The sequence below is a fragment of the Clarias gariepinus genome, chromosome 14 (genome assembly GCF_024256425.1).
Source record: "Clarias gariepinus isolate MV-2021 ecotype Netherlands chromosome 14, CGAR_prim_01v2, whole genome shotgun sequence".
In the NCBI taxonomy this organism is placed as follows: domain Eukaryota; kingdom Metazoa; phylum Chordata; class Actinopteri; order Siluriformes; family Clariidae; genus Clarias; species Clarias gariepinus.
In genome coordinates this window covers 13,587,724-13,608,968 of record NC_071113.1, presented here as the reverse complement: position 1 = coordinate 13,608,968, position 21,245 = coordinate 13,587,724, and the positions used below count along the sequence as shown (strand labels likewise).

Sequence of the window (21,245 nt, the reverse complement as noted above, 5' to 3'; positions counted from 1 at the left end):
ATAATGCGTGCAAAATGTACCCACGCCAAGTATTCACTGCTAAAATTAACATACTTTTAATAATATATTAATTAGGAAATATTCTAATATTTTGGGATACTGGATTTTTGAGCTGTAAGCTCAATCAAAAAGGATGTACAATACATAAAGTATATTTATTTTTTTGAAAAAAAGTATGTTTATTTCTATTTAAAAATTAATAATTACACAAAATTAATTAAATTTTTTTTTTAGATGTGCTGTATACACGTAGTATCTTCACAGAATATGAACAATTTCCTGGCAGGGAACAACGATTTCTCTGCTTCAGTTTAACAGTACGACCTAAATGATTTATCCAAGATATTGGTTAATGCTACATTATTAACTATTAATTAATTATTAATTGTAATTATTTTTTTATCACAGATCATTAACCTTGTCACAGAAAACATGAGGATTAAAAACAAACAAAAAAAAAAGTTGTTGACGTTCAAGCCGCGCAGCGTGTTGACAGAAGTGAGATGAATTGCTGCTGTGGGTCACAGCACATTTACCCTGCTCAATATTTTGAATAATATCTATGCAGCAGCATTTGCGACATTATCTGTGTTCGAACTGAAAGCTGGAACTTCCAGAGGGCAAAAGCTACTGCAGCACACTGCAACATAGCTCAGTGCAAACAAATCTCTTCCAGGCAGACGTTTGCGCAATTATTCAAGCATGTATCCGTAAATATAAGGTGCATAGTGAATGAAGGGAGAAGGCGCAGAAGTGGGTCGACAGTGCCGGACAATTTAATTAGGTGTCACCTTAGAACAGAAGCCTCGGTGGATTCATTCCCAGTCTCCTTGAACAGGAGCAAGAGTATTTATAATGTGTCAAGTGGCATCATGTCCTTTTTCCTTTGACTTTAAAGACAGGGCCATAATTTAAACACCAACAGGGAGGCTACATTTTTAAATGCTGAACACAGCATCTTTCTATACACCACCTATCAGTGTTCTCCTAATATTCAAACTAATCATTTAATAATGATTACAGGTGTGAAATTCCAGCATAATATCCCAGCTCACGCTAATCACTCAAGGAAAAGTGAGAATGATAAAAAGCTAAGAGCTTGAGGGTGTTTGTGTGTTCTTCTAGGTTTACCTGCACCAGTGCCTCCTTCATGGCAGCCCAATTGGAAACTCTCCATGCACACTCCAGCACCAGGTATGGGTTTGTGTGACCTTTGGACTGGCCATATTCAGTCAGAGCCTCCCACTGGTTCAGTTCCTTAGAGCAACTGGAGCCGAGTAGAAATAAACACAGTCCATGGTTAAACATTTTCTGAATAGACGCCTCACAGCAAAGTAACTCAACATGTGCCAAATTCCATAAATTGAATTTTGGAGGGATTGCAAAATCCAGCGTGGCTTTAGGAGTGGAGCCCGTCATCTTGGGCCAAGTTCTGAAGGAATGTTTGGCTACACAGCAGAGAGCTAAGACAGGTCGGCTTCCAATGATTTAAAAGGGCCGTGGAACCTACCGGATCCAGTGATCCTCCCATAGTTGGTACTCAGGGAAGATGGCAGGAGATGTGTTGGTCCTCTCATGCTCTTTGCGGGCTTTCTCCATGGCTTTCTCATAACTCTCTTGTGCCTGGTAGGAAGAAAACAGCTTAGAATGCTTGCAGAAATTATTACAGATTCAATGGGAAACTTCAGGAATTTAAGGTCAGGGTTCACTGTCCTCATCTAACCTGCTCAAAGAAGCCATGCTGCTCATAGGCAATGGCTGTGCTCGTCTCGGGGAACTTGCAGCGCTTCTGCCACAGCCCCGCCCACATGTCCTCTTCCTGCAGCAGGGAGTAGAGCTCTGCCAGTGAGTCCAGGATCTCCTGAGAAACACAAACACAGGATTAGACTTTATGAGACTTTATAGAGGGATTTTGGAAATTTTTATTTACTAATTATATTAAAATTCATTAAAACACTTAAAAGTAAACTGTGGACAGGGAAGCGTTTAAATTATAGTTTAGTTATGAATAGCTGTTTAGGTTTATAAATAAATACTTTAGACATTTAGGCTACACAATCAGCATTTGTAAATGTGAGCTTTATAATATTTAAACTTAAGCTTTTTTTTTATATAATACAAATTAAACACACTTTGCCTTTATATGGTAAGTAAAATAAATCTATTAAAATTATTTATGTTAAAATTAATAAGATGCTGTGCAGCAAATATGCGGATCGACTTCTACCTGCAACCTATGAAGCTAACCTTTACTAAACCTGGATGGATCCTTAATCTACGACACCGCAGTAAAAAGCAAAACAGAAAAATTAGCATGAAGGCCTGAGTCTACCTGCTGAGGGGGTGTAATGCTCTCCTGTTCGTAGAACTCTGTGCTTTGTTTGGGTTTAATTTGAAGACTGAGGCCTTTCTCGAAGGCCTGCTGTTCCAGCATGAGGGTGGACCGGAGCCACAGATTGTGCGTCTTGCCTAGGTACTTGAGCACACAGGGCCTGATGGGGATAGGAGGAACACACTGCGACATGGCCTCCACAAAGCAGTTGAGTGCACTGGGCTGACAGTCTCTCTGCGCCTGATGACTGCCGCTGCACAGGAATGGGCCCATCTCCCCAGACAGGGCCTGCAATAAGGCCAAGGGTCACAATGGCACGTTCAGTATGCATAGAATAGGACTTAAAAAAGGAGATTATTCAGCTTTGAGAGCAAGCATCGTGAATAGCTAAAAAAAAAAAAAAAAAACATCATTCTCTTGGCAATAGATACCTGGAAATATTTTGTAATGAATATTTACCATGAAAAAAAAATGGCACGTCGAATAAAAATGTAAATGACGACAAAGAGATCATATTCACATGACGGATCTGACATGGACCCTAATTCAGTTCTTCCTTGCCACTTAGCCAAAACAAAGCCATAAAATTCTCCATTTCAATACTCTGGAAATGCATTTAAAGATTCATAGCACCCATTACCGCAAATCAAAGCTATTTAATTAGAATCTTAATGCTTAAGACATCTGGCCCATTAAAATCCTGTTATTTGCATAAATGCATGAATTTCATTCTCATTATCATGGTCTGCATGTGTAACAGCTAGTTGAAGAGGGCAAAGAGTCAGAGCGCCTGTTTCCCCATGAGCCTACTGATGGGACTGGTATGAGGGACGACACATGACCTCTGACACTATGAGGGCATTTAGCTTGCAGAATGGGTAGTGTTACGATATGCATCATGAGCACTGAAGTACTTCAGCCGTTCTTAAGGTCAAATGAAGAATTTAGCACGAGTCTATTTTTAGCAGACCTAGGTAATGAAATCCATTGTTTTTTTTCCCTGTAGCTGAGAACCCAGGTACAGGAAAAGTCCCACTGACTTACATGCTGTTGACGGTCTGACAGGATCTTCCAAAGACGAGGGAAAAGTTGCACCCATGTCTTCTCAGCCAATGGTGTGGAGATGTGACAGAGTTGAACGAGGGCATTTAGCAGCGCTCCCGTCTAAGATAAAAAAACACACATATTCAGCACCATTTTATATATAGTGCATTGATGGTACAGGTAAAAATCCAGTATTAATTCTAAGAGAGGGTGTGTCCAAACGCATATTATAAATGCATGATAAAAAAAATAAAAAATATGCAAAAATCTCGGACAACTGATCCTCAAGATCATGATATGTCAGGTCTTTAATCTTCCCCAGTCCTTGAGCTTAAACAGAGTGTCACAGCTTAACCCTAAGCACCCTTGAGCATACACGTCTACATTTATACAGCACAGAGCACTCATTATTTCTGTCTGTATAAAATCTGTCTTATTTTCCACAAAAGAAAAAAAAAAGTCTGTGATTGTGTTCTGCACAAACCAACTTCAGTCACGCATGTCTTAGTAACATATGTTGAGGTGGCCACTCACCTTGACCTCGCGAAGAGAATCCAGGAACTTGTCATGGCGGTTGGTAAGCATGTGCAGCTGGTTGCCGGCGTCGCGCTCTGCCTGCTCCTTGGTCTTCGGCAGGCTGGTCTGATCCCCGGGTGCCAGCTCAATGTCTATCTCCACATCCTAGACACGATGGCAAGGCACAGATTGTTAATGAGGCTACTTTAAATAACGACTTGGCAATAATTGGTTTCTAATACTTGATGCCTTTAGGAAGAGGAAATGCATACTGATGGGTAAGGATAATCAGATCAAAAGAACTGTGAAAAAAATGCTACACCAACCTCCTCTTTGGTCTCACTGTTTTCTCTCTCACGTGGCTCCTGTTTGATGTGAGTGGCCATGGCGAAGGCGGCACGGTCGTGGCTGTCAGCCAGGTTGATGACATTGGTGATGGAGGGCAGCATTGAGCCCTGGCAGCTGGTGCCTATGATAGTGCCCTTCTCGCACACTGCCAACAGCAGCTGAGGAACAGAGTAGAGGTCTTGGTCACTGCAGTTTGATGCCAGCCTCCATTATAACTGTTGCCCCCTCCTGGGTGTGAAGAGTAATCAATCCCCATTTAGGTCTGCACCCTGGCTGTGCTTATTGATATCAGTACAACACAGGGTTGACTCCAGATCTGCTGCACACAACTCCAACTGTAGCATATTTTACGCTGACAGAGGCCCAGAGGGCACGAATGTCAGAACGTAGTTCCGCTCTAGCACAGCAGGATGAATCGGTACATGCCACTAGGGTGTGTGGGGCAACATTAATAATTCACCAGCAAGCAGCTGCATTGATTGTAGAAGAGAAGAGTAATTTTTGTTTGTTTGCTTTTTTATGTATGAGCTCACATGCAGCCCACACTGCTACGCTCAAAGTCAGAAATGTGAGATTGATGGTAATCACTTTAGATGGTAAACACTCTAGTTTAATCTTCCGCAAACAGATTTCAAAGTTTTTTTAAAAAGTACAACATTTTTAATATTGTAAAACAATTGTTTTGCTACTTGGTGGCGCTGGGGTTTGAACCCGTGAGCTTCTGATCAGTAGTCCAACATATTACCCACTATACTACCCCACCTTTCTGTCTACTAAAACCTCCTTATGGGCTACATACGTAATAGTCTAAGGGCGGCTGCTAAAACAGGCAACTAATCTTAGTGGGAAGCAGTTTGTATAAACCTTTTGATAATTATTGTCAAATAATTATTTGTCAAAACTATTTGCAAATAAAGTACCTCTATACTTAGTCCATTTACAAATGCTGATTTCATCAGAATGAAAAGAAAATAGCATGGTAAGAAAAGCACTTAGTGGTTACATATTGCAAACTTAGTAAGTATTCACACCTGTAGTTTGGTTCTATATTTTTCTGACCAAAGTATAAAATGATGATTTAGTTTTGGTTCACTAGTATAAAGTCCTGCTTAGTGTTCACACTGGCATTTTTAACACCGGACCAAAAGACATAACAGAAGGCATATGGATTGTATATGGTGGTATCTTTACCAGCTGAAAACATGCAGAGTTTATGAACTGTAACATATATTATAAATAAAAACAAATATGGCTCTAGATGGCAAATAAAATGGTCACCACCTCATCTAATGCTTTTATTTTGCTATTAGCTTTCATCCAGACAGTTGCCAAGGGTGACTACACCCCCCCCAAAAAAAGAAACAAATAATAAAATGCAAGCAGTGATCTTTAATCCTTTGATAGTCACTACCTTTTATGTGCCTGACTGCCTGTAACATGCATTCAAAAACATATGACATGTAATTAAACCTTTCAACTGTCGTACACTGGTAAACATTGTTCAGCTAGGGGTGCGTTCAATAACAAGAGCACTGGTAAAATGTGTCTGTTAATTTGGCAACATGTCTGAAGATTCTCAATCATTCAGGTGAAGTCATCTGGAAATTGAGTCATGTCAACTGGGAAGATGTTCATTTGATATGACTCAACTTCTGGATTAAATTCGGCAGCGTTACGTTTAATAAATGATAAAGTTTTTCATATTTTTCATCTCAGCAGCTTTTAAAACTCGTCTGTGCTGTGCTGGCTAATGGACGTGAGTGATGTAGCTAGAAAATTTTCCCCTCACTCCCTGCCTGTCTAAACGTTGCCTCTACATCAAATGTCAAGTGTAGAAAGTAAACCAGTAAAATCATTAGGCACAATCATCATCGTCATCATCATCGTCATCGTCAACAGATAAAGCTAGCAGAACAGAAATGGCTCATTTACATACCTTCGGTCTGTGGCACGATCAAATCTTAATTAAACGGCACAAGAGTTCGTTTGAAGGCAGACCATTTGCTTAGTGCGCACTGAGGTTCACACTTGTTTAAGTGAACTGCAATAACAGGACCATCACGTCAGAGCTTGTTTAAATTGAACCAAACATGTCAAGTGTGCGCACGGATTTAAAGCCAGACCTTGAATGAATACCACAGAAGTACCACAACTATCTAAAATTAAATTTATAGTGTATTTTTTTTTTACATTTTCTATACTGCATCTGTACAGCCTGGGAAATTACCATAAAAATGTGAAAAACTCTAAACAAGTTAAAATTTACAAGATTCAGCTACAGAACTAGGATTCAAAACTAATAAAACGGCTAAAGTATAAATAAAATTGCTATACCACTCGTGGGATATTCCTTCAAGGTGGAATATTTTAATGTCCTCCCTGCTTTTAACACAACGGATTTTATAAAACAACTAACCTGACTCTGACTTGGCTGCCTGAGTTGGAGGGACCAAGATTGAGAAACACTGCTTTAAGCAAATGCATTTTGGTGGATGCGCGCTTGATCTGTACCTCAATGCACTGTTTGATCCAGAAGTGACTGCCCATGGCCTCCCAGTTCTGGGAACAGCAGATGTAAAGGAGCCTCTCGTAGACACGCCGCTTCATGGAGGCATCAAACACCTCAAAGAACTTCGCTCTGATTAGTGGCTGAGCACAGCGTAGCCCCGACAAGAAGGCCGGCTCCAGCTTCGATGTGATATCACTTCCTGACAAGCTTTCATCTCTGAAAATCGGTAAACAAAAAGATGTTCAAAGAGTCCATAAGTTTAAAAAAAAAAAACTTAACTGAAAAATTAAGAAGAGAAAGCATGAGCGGAAGAAAGATTTTTTTTTTTGTTGAAAAATACAAACACAGGTGTTGGATTCAGTGTTAAATGTTGACTAAGAATCAGCATCAGGACCCTTTCATGCCACCTGGCTCTTAAACACCGAGGCCTGATCAAACCCTTCAGCCATCCAAACTGGCCCTGCACCCCATGAATCAGCTGTGGCCTTGTTGCCATGGAAATAGATGGACGGGGCAGCGCGGCCACACAACCCATGATTAATTGGTGCAATTACCTGTAGACGTAATTAACGAGGTCGAGAAACTGGGCATTTAATTCAAGGTCATCGGGAAAGCGCTTCTCAATGTAGGTCATCATTTTCACCAGCAGGATGGACTTTTCTCTGAGATTAGGCATCTGGGACAAAAGAGAGCGAGAGAGAGAGAGAGAGAGAGGAGTAAGAAGGACAAAGACACGGAGTAAAAAAAAAAGACAAACAAAAGGAAGAGGAGGCAGGGAAGCATTGGGAGAACAGACTGATACAGTCCATTTATCTTAAATCTATCAGGTGGGCTGTGCAGCACCTCCACTCAGCTTCTTTCTCTGAGTATCAGTTTAGTTGCCTCAGGCTAACCGAGTGAACACCTGGGTACAGCTATCCAGCCTGGCCATGCTGCCCACTGAATAAGTGTTCAGAAGTAATGAATACACATGATCGTTTAAGCGTGGACAGTTTGCATCACATGGTGGTGTCTCATTGCTCATACTCAATTGTCAATATAATCCAAGTTTCTATATCTAAAATGTATCGAATTTCAAATCTCTACCTGATTGGACGCCATGGGAGAATTGTTCTTCACCCACTCCTCTACGATCTTCACCACAGCGCGAAGAACCTTTGGGTCAGGCGATTTCTCGATCAGAGAGGTGAGGATAACCTGAATGAAGTTCTTTCTCATCTCCATGTTCATCACGGACAGCCTGGTCTTTACCAGGTCCAGACTAAGCATGACCAGCTCACTCGTGACTGACACACAAACACATACAGGTATATTGGAACATCAGTTAAAAAAAAAAATCATTCAGTTATCTGTAGAAGTACACCAGGGAAAAAAAAGATTTTACAAGCCATAGCAAGGCTACTTTTTGAGTAGTGGTTCATTTAAAATTTAAATTTTACTCTCAGCTTGAAAAAAATCATCCAGACCTAGAAGATGAATAGCCACCAGAACAGAAAGACTTCATTTTAGCAGAGAGAACTGGAGCTAAGGAAAGCTTGAATCTGAATGTATTTTCTGGTTGATTTGTGAGCAGTTAAGTGTAAGTGCTGATCAGCTGTAGCAGTGGGGAGATGGGGATTGTGCTAGCTGCAGATTGCTGATTTGGAGCTGTGTGTGGACTCATGCTGTGTGCACAGGGCTTTGGGACAACTGCCTTGGTGACACTGCGGAGTGATGATGAGTGGCGGCAAAAAGAAAGTGTGTGCACAAGTGTGTCAAAGTACACTAGCCACGTCTAGGATGGCCCCTTTGGGAAGCAATGGGTTAACAGATCGGATTGGAGATGCTAAGTCATTGGACAGGGGGAGAAATTTTCTAGCAGAAGTTTCTTAGATCAGAGAAATTAGTGATCCCAACATTTCAATGGTTTCACTGGTCCTTCTGCAGCACCCAGTGGTCAAATGCAGACACCACAGAATACACTCACTTGCTCGAAGGTAATAAAATCAGACACATTTGACTCGAGTCCAATCAATTATTTATATTTACTGCTGATTCTAAATTAATCATTTATTAATCAACCAATAATGCTAATTATACATACATACACACACACGTATAAAAAAACAGACATGACAGAGTGTATTCTTGACCTAATAAAACCTCATAATATCTGATATTACAGCCTGCAGTCGGTTAAAGCAACACATTGTTCCTCTGCAGCGTACACAGTCATGTCGTCGGAATGCTGCAAGAATGAAGGGGACTAATCATAGGAATGAGAACGATCATGAGTTTGTGACACAGGAGCATGAACAAGCACCTGCAGGTGGTGTGTTGACAGAAAGAGGCCAGCACTCGTAGCACGTTTTCCTTTAATTTGGCCTTGTCAAGCTCCATATAACATCACCGTAACGCAGCAGCTCAGAGACAGCAGCTAATAAGAATTAATTCAGCATCTTGCAGGTGATCTGGACTCCTACATCAGCTAACAAAACTGATAAGGCCTGTGAGGGTTTATATGGTTTACCTGCGCTGGCCTCTGTAGGACTGGGGTTGGTCTGTGGGCTCAGGTGCTCCCGGACCATCTTCTGAAGCGAGCGCATGAAGACAGAAATGAGGCGGTCGATGTAGCTGGAGTTGTAGCTGCAGGCTGACTTAAGGATCATTAGAGTTCCTGTAAGTGGAGGAAGGAGAAAGAAAAAAAAAGGAGAGAAAGAAAAGAAAGAAAGAAGGAAGGGGAGACAGAGAAAGAGAGATTAAGACGATGGCTTATGGTTGTGGGGTCTCTACTGCACCAGTGACAGCCATTTAGTAACTTTGAAAGCAGCTTGTGTCTCACCTGTTAAATTACAAGGTCATTTTAAAAGAAATCTGACTGAGATAGCAGATGAGATAGGGGGCAGAGAGGATGAGTAATGCTTTTTTTTGGGCTGGGACTCTAGGGAGCAAAGACAAATGTAAAAAGTCACCCTGGGCAAGACACATACATCATATCAGTGGTGCATGTGGAACTGTATGCCTCCAGCAGGGCGGAATCAGGAGGTATTTATTGACCAGCAGGGCCATTTCGGGCCTGGATCAAATACCACTAACTATAGGATGTAATCCAATAGTGTTTTATCACCTATTGTGTGTTTGTGAAAATAAAAAAATAAAAAATAAAAACTCCTGCTTCATGGAACTTGAGAAGTCAAAAGCTCTTCCTGTGGCGGATGTAATATTCCTGAAACAATCTATATGAAAACTAAACAGGCGTAGCCTTCTAATTAGTGACACATTAATATGGTCTTGGGAGGCGACTCTTACCAAACAGCTGGGTGGGATTGCCACTGGTGGCCTTCTCATAATTGGTAAGACCCTCATAAATGACTTTCCCCACAGCTGCGTACAAACACTCCAACTCCTCGTATTTAGAGGCCACTGAAGAGGTACCTGAGAACACAAAGAAACAGAAAAGAAATCTGATATTAAAAACACAAACAACAAAATAAGACAGAGAGACTAGTTAATGTGATGTTTCCCCAACATCTCATAGTACAACTAGACCAAGATCTGACATTATTGATCGTGTCCTAAGAGTAGGAACACTTCAAAAAGGTTTCAACAAAGGGGATCAGTCAGAAAAACGTTGTAATGATTTACAGTAACCTCTGGCGCAAGCAATGTCAGGAAAATATCCTCCACGGCATAACAAAGTAAACTTTTCCTAATAATTCAGCATGCATCAAAACATCTAAATGAATAAATCGGTTCATCTCGGGTACGCTTAATAAAAGGTGTAAAACTTTTTCTAATAAAAGCAACTTTTCAGTGTGACTCCAAAATGTCTTGGCAACAAATGCAAATCCGTATTGTGTGTGTGTGTGTGTGTGTGTGTGTGTGTGTGTGTGTGTATTTGTGCGTGTCCAGTTTCTCTGCATCAGGCAGGCTCAAAATAGAAAATGGCTACTACAACAATAATAATAATAATAATAATAATAATAATCATCAAAATAAGAAATGCAAAACCAGGCATCTCTCACTTACATTAAAAATATTTTTGAACTGATGAAATGTGAGTTTGCTGGTATAGAAGTAATTCCAGCCAGATTCATTAATCGGCATGCCTATGAGACTGTTTCTCAACAACTGATGGTCTATTCTATTTTAAGCTCTGGCTCCCCCCCCGCCTCAGCTAACATTGTACCTGAGCAACAAGGGGAACCAACTACTGTAGTACAATTTACCTGACAGTAGAAAAAAAAACAACACGTTTGATTTGCAGAGCTGAGCCATGCTGCATTACCAGTCGTAAAAGAACTAGAATTGTGGCCAGGAAATGCCTACTTAAACAGTCAGAACTGGCATTGGCAAAAAATCTTGCATACTCATCACCTTTAAGAAAGAATTCTCATCTGAGGTGTTTACAAGTCAATAATGCCCTTGTCCAGAAACGCTAAATGAGTTCTGTCGAATAGTGCATGTATTGTATGTCTGTACAAAGTCTGTAAAAATAATGGAGTCTAATATCAGATGCATCCTGATTGCACAGCCATGAGGCGCTTCATCAGAAAATGCTTATCTGCATTATTTCTCTTTTTATATAACAACATATAAGTGGTAACATTTAAAATAATAAAATTTTATACAATTGTCTTAAAGCCAGAGTGTTTACTAGGGCTCTTTAACTCACTGGGCTCAGTAGGGAAAATACTCATGAGTCTGGAGAGCAGAGTGTGTACAGCTCGGAGTACTTTGGTGTTGCCGCAGGTCATGCAGGCTGCAATGCCTCGCTGGAGAGGCTTAAAGTGGACCAGGATGACTGGAGACTGCAGTACGGTCAGGAGGAAGCTCAGGATCTCCAACCCTGTGCAGATGTTTGAGAAGTTGGCCTGGGTGGGCTGCTCCTATTCAAGACACAAGGAGAAACATGAAATCAAATTTCGCCTTAGGGCACGTTATCTCGATTAGAAAACAAAACGGACCACCCTTTAAAGAAGCAACAGTTTGGCAGTTTGACAGCTAAGCAGCTCAAAGCACCACAACTGGGACTGACTAACATAAAAAGGAGAGGCCAGCTGGAGGCTCAATTATGTCCCCAGGAGACACAGGTAGACATGCAGTGAGCTGCCCAAACCAGATTTATGTCTCTTGGTCAGAGAGAATGCAATGATAAAAATCAAATTTGTGGTACACTTCATTTATGAGAATAATGGGGCTGGGCAGGTAGTCTACTCCCTCACGAGACCAAGAGCAACCCAAAACAACTAGTGTCTTTGTCAGAGAGAGAAAAAAATGGAGGGCTGTCTTCCATGGGACAAAGCTAGGACATACTGATAACCTTGCTAAGACCTGTCTTATAAGAGCGCAAGAAATAGCAGCGGAAAATAATCCAGGGTAAAGGTTTGATAAAACATGACTAGGTCGCTGGGGGGGTATGGGGCCTGCATGTACCACTTTGAAGTTTCAACATGCATCATCGAGCACGCCTACTCACATTTTTACTATTTAAAAAAAAAAATTATGTTAACACTATGAAATCATACATCGGCCTTATAAACAAATTTCCTAAGTCCAAAACTTGAGTACATGTAAACAGACAAGCCGCCAAAATACACTAAGAATTCAGTTCGTATCCACTAACTGCTAAACCATTTAAACTGAGAAAAACAAGCTGTTTCCCGGTATTCAAGACACGCAAATGCCAAACTCCAGGAATCTACAATTACACAAGGCCCAAACAGACTGCACTGTCATTTTATTGTAGCCTGGGGAATAAGGCCCCACTTGTGCATTTCAATCAAACACACAAGCCTGGAGAAGGGCACATGTGTCTGATCCTGAAAAGAATCAATAGGGCGGTGTGTCTGGAAGACAGGAAGACGGGTCCAAAGGCAGGGGAAAGGAAGAAAAAAAAGGAAGTAAAGGGTGAGTGAAACAAAGAGCACCCAAAAAGGTGAAACAAATACAACAAAAGAGAAGTGTGTGAGCTAGAGGACGTGAGGGAAACAGAGAACACATTTTGAAAGAGTGGATAGACTGCCTAATTGAGAGCCAGTCTCCTAGATGACAACAGAATTAGTCACAGTGCTGAGCTCCAGAGAGTGAGAAATCAGTCAAAAGCCACGGGTTATCGATTTGGCTCACATCAAAACTGCTTTTGGAAAGGCAACGGAAAGAATGAGGAAGAATGGGACGGGATGAGGACAAGGAGGATGTCTACATCAAGACAAATAGAGCAGAGCAAGGTCAAAAAAAGCTAAATATTTAGACAAACTTAAAAACATAGCTGAGCCACTATGTTTAAACTTAAATAAAATAGACTTTAGCAAAATCACCCAAAGCTAGATTTATTATTTTTCAAGTTTGACTTCCAAAGATACTCACCACAGTCATGAGCAGCTTGTCAAACCACTGCAGTTTAAGCTCAGCACGGGGCCACATGTCTGGCCGGAGGGCCATCTTCATCAAATTCACACAACGGCGAGAGAGCAATTCACCAGGAGAGCCTGCCACAGTGGTGCTGTCGTTCACCTAGGAACAAAGGAAAATTAACATGCTGCAAAGTACAAAATGCTACAATGCAAAACATTAATTATGCAGAACAGCTCACAAGAAAATTCTCATTTACACAAAGTGACCTGACTGTATTCCCTCTATTGAGAACAAGAGGATAGGACAAGGTGGCTTATATACCTGGCAGGCGATGCGGATGAGAAAGTTGACCACGGTGTCAGTGTGCTGCTTCTCTACAGGTTTGGTGAGCAGCGCCTCAGTGCCAGGCATCGACTGACTTCGGCCAAACACCTGTTGAGAGAAATAAAAGACTTTATGCTCAGACATGGCTTTTACAATAATTTAAAAACTGATACAGGAATAAAATGAGAGAGAGAGAGAGAGAGAGAGAGAGACAGGGAAAGGGCTACAATAAACTAATGCTGGTTTTAAGGGATCCTCACCGTGCCAACTGCACCGGTAGTCGTGCGGAATCTCTTGACATCCTGAGCAGAGTCCACAGATGCTCCCCGCTTCAGAGCTCCAGCGCTTGTGCCTTCACCACCAGCAGTTGCGTCTGCTTCCGACTCCGGCTGTGAGAACATAACATAAAAAACAAAACACAACACATAACACAACACATAAAATAACAGGGTTTTATCTCAAAGAAAAGGAATTCCAAAAAGATTGAAATGATATGAATATAAATATTAAATGTAGCCAACCTGCTGATCTTTGATCCGCTGAAGTTCCCATTTGATGACCACCTCTGCCAGGTCCACAGCCAGCTTCCTCTGCTCGATAGTGACACTAGGTGTAAAGCCAAGCCGCTGCATGGCACTGATCATATGCTGCACAAGGTGATGCCTTACAGGGTAGTACACCTGACCACAAACAAGCACACTGACATTAACTGGGACAACACATGGACAGCTTGGGGGAAAAAAAACGAAAAAAAAAAACTGTATTTCTATTCTTGGGTCTAAAATATGAGGTGTATAAATAGAGGCACAGTCATACCCTAAAGTGCTGCACAATAAGGTGCAGAATATGGACCAGCTGTGGCACAGTGTGCCCCTCCTCCACAATGATCTTGCGGGTCCAGTGAGTGAGCATCTGATGCCCGTCCTCCATGCGAGCGGGTACAGCGGGAGTGAGGATGGCCATGGCCTGCCGCACAATGGCACGAGCCTCCATAGTGTGAGCTTTCAACAGACTGTGGAACACCTGGAAAACAGCCATGGGTAATCAGACCTGAATAACAGTTTCCAAAATAAGACCATTTCGGAAGGATGCTAGACTAAGACATTTATAATCTTTAAAATTTTCTCTTAAGGCTCTAACCTGCAGGACAATCTTCTTGTGAATGGCAAATTTGGCAATGATGTGGGCCAAGAGCAGATGGCCGCTGTATTTGCAGGCCGGGTCCACGCAGGCTTTGGGTAGCAGACAGGGCCAGGCAAAGGTCATAAGGCGCCTCAGTTTGCTGTTCCTGCTCTTGTTGTTGTCGTGAATGTGATGGTGAGCGTGTTCAACCAGCAGTGTGGAGAACTGCAGCAGGTTGATCCTAAGCGAGTCCAGGAGGTCAGACTGCTTCTCTGGGTCCAGCACCTGAACAACAGTTAAAAGGACACAAACTTGCAACATTTCATTTTACTAAAAAATATTAACACACTGCGTGAATACAGAGATTTGAGGTACCAACAGAGTATCAGACTTAGAGAGTAACTGATAGTCCAGGCTCTTTGCCACGGTTAATGCCAGACTGGGGAAGAGATAATCAATTTAACCGTGAAACAAATGGAGTCCATTATCCCCCAGCATTTTGTCTTGGCCATAATCGGATTCGAAACACCACAAACACTATGACCTTTATCGAGGTTGTGATATTTCTCTCAAACTAATATTAGCCCCTGGTCAGGAGTGAATGACATCACAGCTGTGAAAGCCTGCCACATTACCTTGGTGATGAAAACACTGGTGATGCTCTCGGGGTTGTCGCCCTCTGGGTTGGGGGGCCCCAGGAGCTGCTCGCCCTCCCCTTTCTCAAAGCTGTACAGAAAGGCTGGGTGTAGAATGTGCTGCAAAACCTGAAGGAAAACAGAATAAAGTCACATTAATGGAAATAAACAAAACATCCATTACAATTAACAAATCAACAACACACTGGACAAGCAATGATACAATGAATGCTAAACCCAGGCTGCAGGAGTGACCGAGCTGTGGAAGCCATAATTTATTGCTTCCACAGAGCTTCTGCTGCTGGGTGGCAGCTTTGATTTTGAGTCATGGGTGGTAGGTAGTTCACTCTCCAGCTCTATGATATTAATCACAGTGACATGAGAGCACATTACAATAACGTCATTAGACTGTTTGTGTTCCCCTCTGGCTCTCCTGCTCAAATTCCAGGAATGAGAATAATAAATGTAGAATAAAATTACATGTGTATGTAAGTGTACAATAGAAACATGAGAAAGAAGGACACAAAGTGGGAAAAAAAAGAAAAGATCGAATGCAACAGAGAAAAACACTGAAAATGTACTGACTGTATTTCTTTGCAGCCTACTAACAGTGGTTTTAAATCTAGAAATTTTGCAAGCTATGATTGTCTAGACTAAAAATCCAGACAAGCTGTTGGTGAAAATAAAAGGAAAGTATACAGCATAAAACAAATTATAAAGCATTCTGAAATGTAAGAAATATATGTATGTTTGTCTTTAATATACACTGCCTAGCCCAAAAAAATTAATTAAATAAAATAAATAAAAAAATAACTAAATACAAAAACCTTTCCTATTTTAGAAAGGTTAAAATATTGATCATCATCAAGCAAAGAAAACAACTAAGGAGGTTTCAAATTAATAGAACAGGGTAGGAAACCCTTCAACATATCAAAACCTGGAAGGGGGCGGGCTGAATAGTCAACGTATGGGGAAGAAATGTGGTCAGAGAAAAAAATAAATAAAAATCATCAAAGTTGCATAGCCCTAACTAAAGAGACTAAACAGCTGTGTGGTCATAAGACAACCAGAGTAGGACTAATCAGATAAAACGGCTTCAATTTGTTAAGGAGCATAAAGATTGCGAAAACTGTCAAACAGTGGCTTTGGGACCCACACACACAGTTTGGTAATTTTTATATTTTTCCAATATTACAGAAAAGTGAGTAAAGTAAACCTCACCTTTATAAGCTATTGATCATGCCACTCAATAAATTAATTTAAATACTCTTATAAAACATCACATTTTGAAAACACTAATGTCACATTGAAACTGTCAAGTTGTTGGACTCTCTCTCAACCCAATCTCATTAAGCCCTCACAGAAAAGCATCTGGAAGCACCACTTGAATCGAGACACATCCCATTAGAGAAGGTGATCAATAATCATGTCTGCTTGTTCCCCAGAGTAATTCAGACCAGTGGGCAAACCTGTCTTTGTCCGTCTCTGCAGGTGAGACAAAAACCGTCTGTGTCGGCTGACTGCGCGGTGTTGTCTGATAGTGGCCATGGCGTCTATGTTTTTGTTGTGTTAGCATGTGTGTAAAATAAATGACGGCACGTACGGCGCTGGTATCAGGCAGGCCGCAGGGCTGCAGGTGTGCCTTCATTATCCCCCGCCCTAATGAGCCCCTACGCCGTTAGCATGAGTGATGGAGCTGCGCAGACTCCATTACACACTATCTACTACGGCAGCACACATCCCCTAAACACAGACACTCCCCCCCCCTACACATCCTCTACAAAGCCCACAGAGAATATCACTCAAAGCTAGCACTCTGTGTTGCTGAAAAACAGGTTGCTGCGTCTGCTCTCGGAAAACGTCTCTCCGTGCACTTTGAGTGGCAGTAATTCGGATGCGGCCTGGCAGGGGGTGAAACCTGCTGAGCTGAGTGTAGCGATGACTGAATGACCAAAAATCATCGTAAAATCAGTGTTTGTAAAAGGGAAAGAAAAATTTTATAAAATTACACTAATGACTAAATACTAAACAGCAGTATTTTAAAAAATGTATCATGATGGATATTTCCATGAATAAATCTCCAACCTGTCACTAGGACACAAGTTATCGACTGTTTAAATTCTCAATTCTTCCTATGATAAAGTAAAGTTGGATAATCTGGAGGGAAATATTCAGTAGTGCTCCTCAAAGAGCTAGAAGAATGCAGATGCTGTGTAAAACTGAGTTTGTCCATGACAAAAGACTTCCTCCCTGCTTACAGTAAGTCCATGTATATTAAACACAGAATTATACTCCCAATGCTCAGGGAGCATGACAGGAGCACGTTCCAATCTCCTACCTTCGCCATTTTGCTTCTAATTAACTACAGAGCTAGTGTTTGTTATGCACAGGAAACGCTGATCCATGTCATAAAATCAGTCACACCCTTAAATAAGTCCAAGCTAATAGAGGAAAAGGGTCATGTCAAAGTTAAGCCAGATCAGAGTTTCCCCTCATGTAGGAAAGGAATGCAAAACACTTCAGAGAGTCTCGTCTGGTGATTTAATCATGCCCAGTCCCCAAGCCTTGGAAATTCAGTCCTGTATTATTACTCAACTAACCTTTATTTATTTATTTTTATTTTTCCCAATCATGGCAACTTGACAGTTTCAAAACATCAAAAGTTCTCTCACCTTGGCTTTGAGCTCGTCATTAAACTGCGGGTCATTGAATTCGACAAAGCGAAAGAAGAGTGCTCGTTTGTGTGCAATGCTGTAGTTCTTTGGAATCTCTTCCTCCATGTACTCCTTTAAGAAGGTCATGTTGCACAGGAAGCGGCCAGTGAAGGCTCGCAACAGCTGGAACAGCAGCTCGATCTCAGAGTAGTTACGTCTGATGAAGCAATAATCCATGCAGTCAACAACCAAAAATGAATTTGTTAAATATAACATGAATTTCTGCAGAGTCATGTGACTGAACAACATTTAGAAAGTCTTGGCCTTACTTGCAATAACTGAGCAGGCAGTAAGCCAGCAATTTAGGCTCCTTCCAGTTAGTAGCAGCCATGTTGTCTTTGCGGTGACGCTCCTGGAATGCCTCACTGACCCAGACACGCCTAAGCTGGCTGACCAATGAGTGCTGGCTGGCCAGCCAGCCTTCATCGTTCTTCACTATAATGCTTATGATCTGAGACAGAAGAAGGAAAAGTTACACTATACTTCTGCAGCCTTCAGATTAATGTGGAATGATGAAAATAATGACCCAAGACTTTTGTTCACCTTAATGGCCTGAAACTGCAAGTCTAGGCGAGCCGTGCTGGTGGAGGGTGAGCCAGGCCGCACTGTACCTGGAGTGCCTGCGGGAACTAGCAGTGGGACAAAGCGGCTCGGGTTTGAGGCCAATACGTCCCGGAGAGGCTTGGCATCTTTGTGCTTTAAAAAGCTCTGAAAAAGGAGGTTTATTAAGTTAGCAAATCATTCAACCATACAGATGGATTCTAAAGTAAATAAGTGCTTATGAGCAAAACACCCAAAATGGTTTACCATAAACATGCGGCTCCACTGTGGGTCATTCAGCGTGGCCTCCATCATGAACAGTTCCACTGTCTGGGAGGGATGGCGCGTCAGAAACTTGATAAGCGGCTCTCGAAAAGGACTTCCAGCCTTAATGGACACACAGAAAAGCCCAAGTTTGTTGTCTAATTTAACAAAACAGTCTTTAATTGTTTATTGAATTTTTATGTATTTTTATTGTACCTCAATTAGCATGGCTCGCTCAGTCTTCATCACTACCTCCAACAGAGGTTTGACCAGTGTCTGAGGAGCAGCTGGGATCAGGTGAAAGAGGTTTATGATGGCAGAGCAAATCTTCATCTCCTATACGAGAAAAGGAAAAAAAAAGCATCATTCTGTTAATAATCTGTACACAAGATTTATACCTAAAGTAAAAATGAACAGCAAGGAACACTGCAAAAAATCCTCAGAATCAAAATTGAAGGTTTTACGTTTTAGCGCTGAAAATAATAAAGACAGACCATAAACTATTAAAAAATAATAATAATATTCCCGATGTTCCTAAATTGATTTCATGACTGTAAAAACAGTTCATTAATTAAGTTTGTTTTAAAGGAATATAAAAGATCTCTCTCTGACCTAGGGCACGGTGCAAAAGAAAGAATAATAAAATAAAAAAGAGCAATCTTTCCTCCGGGTAGTCTAATGCTTAAGCTTTAAAAAGACTGGTACTTTAAAGCACATCAACCACCTTCACAGACCATAATTTTTTATAGACAGCAAGCTTTTAGAAATGTAAAATCATGTTTAAAAATCTCCTAGTTCAGTGCACATATGTACACCTCCTTCTTACCAATCAGCTGTCTCAATGCTTCACACTCAACAATGACTAGGTCTAGTCTTGAAAAGGGACGAGCAGAGGACAATGGTGATACGTAGAAATCAAACACAACGACACCACAGACACAGAGGCACAGTTACAGTTACAAAGCACTCCATCAGCACAAAGAGAACGAGAAGCACAAGCACAGGATTAACGCCTCCCAACACAGCACCATCTCACCTCCACACCCTCCATGGCAGGCTGCTCCAGAACAAGAGAATAACGGACACACAATCAGCAAAGCAGTGAGTGACAGGACAGCAGTGAAAAACATTAATGATGGAGGGATGGCTGAGGCGTAAAAAAAAAGAAAAGAATGTGGTGTGTCAACCAAACGAGTGGAATATAGGCTCGTCGTGAAGCGCAAACTGACAAAAAAGGGACTGAGTGGGGTCTAAAAGTTGTAGTGATAAGTTATAAAAGGCCTTTACACACATTAAAAAGACAAGGTTAAAGAAATTTACAAAGTCATCAGCGCTGTCCGTCCTGATTCATTCCTCCAGCACAGCATCCCGAGCCCCGCCCCCTGCCCCTGGCTGACCCTGCCTCATCAGCATGTCCGTTAATGAGTTACAAGTACAGAGGGCCAATTTGCATGTAATTACAATATATTTAGAAGAAGTGGGTGCAAAGAGAGTGCCACAAAGAATGTCGGTAATCTATGAGGCTCCATCCGCTCACCTTTTTTCTTCCTCTACAAGGTTATCTGCCCGCCAGATAACAAGGATCCAGTGCTCTGAGGCTTGTTAGCAAGCCGGCCCTTGGGAGTCCGGCGCCTAATTAATCATTGATTGTAATATGGCCACTAGCACCTCATATTTGAGAGAGCTGTTCTGGGGCACAACACAGTACAGCCACCTCAGGCCTCTGCTACCCTCTCATTACGTGCAGCTTGGACAGTGTGACGATGCTAACAGCAGAGGCCTACGCTAAAGCAGAAAACCACTGCACTTGGAAATTTTTAAAGGTCACACTAAGGACACCGGGAGTCGATGAGAAGGTCGCTCTGCCCTGCTGACCGCTAATCGAACCAAAAGGAGCCACGTTGACACTTACACTGCCGTCACTGCGCTGGCCTCCTTTATGAGTGAGCACCACAACCTCCATCCACTTCCTCAAATGTTGCTGAGAAAAAACAAAGATTATACAGGTAGGAGTAACATAAGTGTCTTGACATTTCATATAGTGATAAAGTAACAGAGAGCCATATAAAAACTGAAATGTCTCGTTGTGTGATGGTAACCCACCATCATCTGGTCACAGAACTTGTCGTTAAAGGAGTTGGGGAAGAGTCTTGTGACGGAGGTCAGTCTGTTCACCACGTTTAGAGTCAGACTGCGATAATCTCCCAACATCATTAGCAGAGGCCGCATGTGAGTGTGGATCTGATCCACTTCAATAGTGGCTCCCTCCAAGAACTGCGAAAGGAAACATGAAAACACAATGAGACACATATTCAATTGAGGTGGCTTTTATTAAACTGTCAGCTGAACAACAGAGCTCTTATAGAAAAAATTAATCAGCAAATCACTGAGTTACATCTAATATTCAATACCAAAACAGACAATTAGCTTTTCTTTTATCTGCACACACTATTTACTCACACATTCTTAAGATCGCATAGCGTGTAAAGGGTCATGGGGAGCCTGGAGCCTAACCCAGGGGACCCTGAACACTAAATGGGATGCACACTGGACAGGGTTCC

The 21,245-nt window shown here is 41.7% G+C and overlaps 1 protein-coding gene across 2 annotated transcripts in view; it reads right to left on the bottom strand.

Moving 5' to 3' along the window:
* Positions 1–21,245, bottom strand: part of trrap (transformation/transcription domain-associated protein) — a 75,129-nt gene that overhangs the window by 28,981 nt on the left and 24,903 nt on the right. For both annotated transcript variants that reach the window (XM_053511122.1, XM_053511123.1), the window contains exons 30-56: positions 20,788–20,958; positions 20,597–20,665; positions 18,901–19,020; positions 18,688–18,807; positions 18,424–18,588; positions 18,150–18,331; positions 17,839–18,037; positions 15,167–15,295; positions 14,550–14,816; positions 14,226–14,432; positions 13,931–14,089; positions 13,670–13,798; positions 13,407–13,517; positions 13,098–13,244; positions 11,404–11,617; positions 10,038–10,163; positions 9,259–9,405; positions 7,836–8,035; positions 7,304–7,425; positions 6,752–6,965; positions 4,219–4,398; positions 3,911–4,057; positions 3,377–3,496; positions 2,333–2,620; positions 1,724–1,861; positions 1,511–1,623; positions 1,132–1,267 (exon numbers count right to left, since the gene is read on the bottom strand). In XM_053511122.1, coding sequence (XP_053367097.1) covers positions 1,132–1,267; positions 1,511–1,623; positions 1,724–1,861; positions 2,333–2,620; positions 3,377–3,496; positions 3,911–4,057; positions 4,219–4,398; positions 6,752–6,965; positions 7,304–7,425; positions 7,836–8,035; positions 9,259–9,405; positions 10,038–10,163; positions 11,404–11,617; positions 13,098–13,244; positions 13,407–13,517; positions 13,670–13,798; positions 13,931–14,089; positions 14,226–14,432; positions 14,550–14,816; positions 15,167–15,295; positions 17,839–18,037; positions 18,150–18,331; positions 18,424–18,588; positions 18,688–18,807; positions 18,901–19,020; positions 20,597–20,665; positions 20,788–20,958 — 4,320 coding nt within the window. The remainder of the gene's footprint in view (positions 1–1,131; positions 1,268–1,510; positions 1,624–1,723; positions 1,862–2,332; positions 2,621–3,376; positions 3,497–3,910; positions 4,058–4,218; positions 4,399–6,751; positions 6,966–7,303; positions 7,426–7,835; positions 8,036–9,258; positions 9,406–10,037; positions 10,164–11,403; positions 11,618–13,097; positions 13,245–13,406; positions 13,518–13,669; positions 13,799–13,930; positions 14,090–14,225; positions 14,433–14,549; positions 14,817–15,166; positions 15,296–17,838; positions 18,038–18,149; positions 18,332–18,423; positions 18,589–18,687; positions 18,808–18,900; positions 19,021–20,596; positions 20,666–20,787; positions 20,959–21,245) is intronic.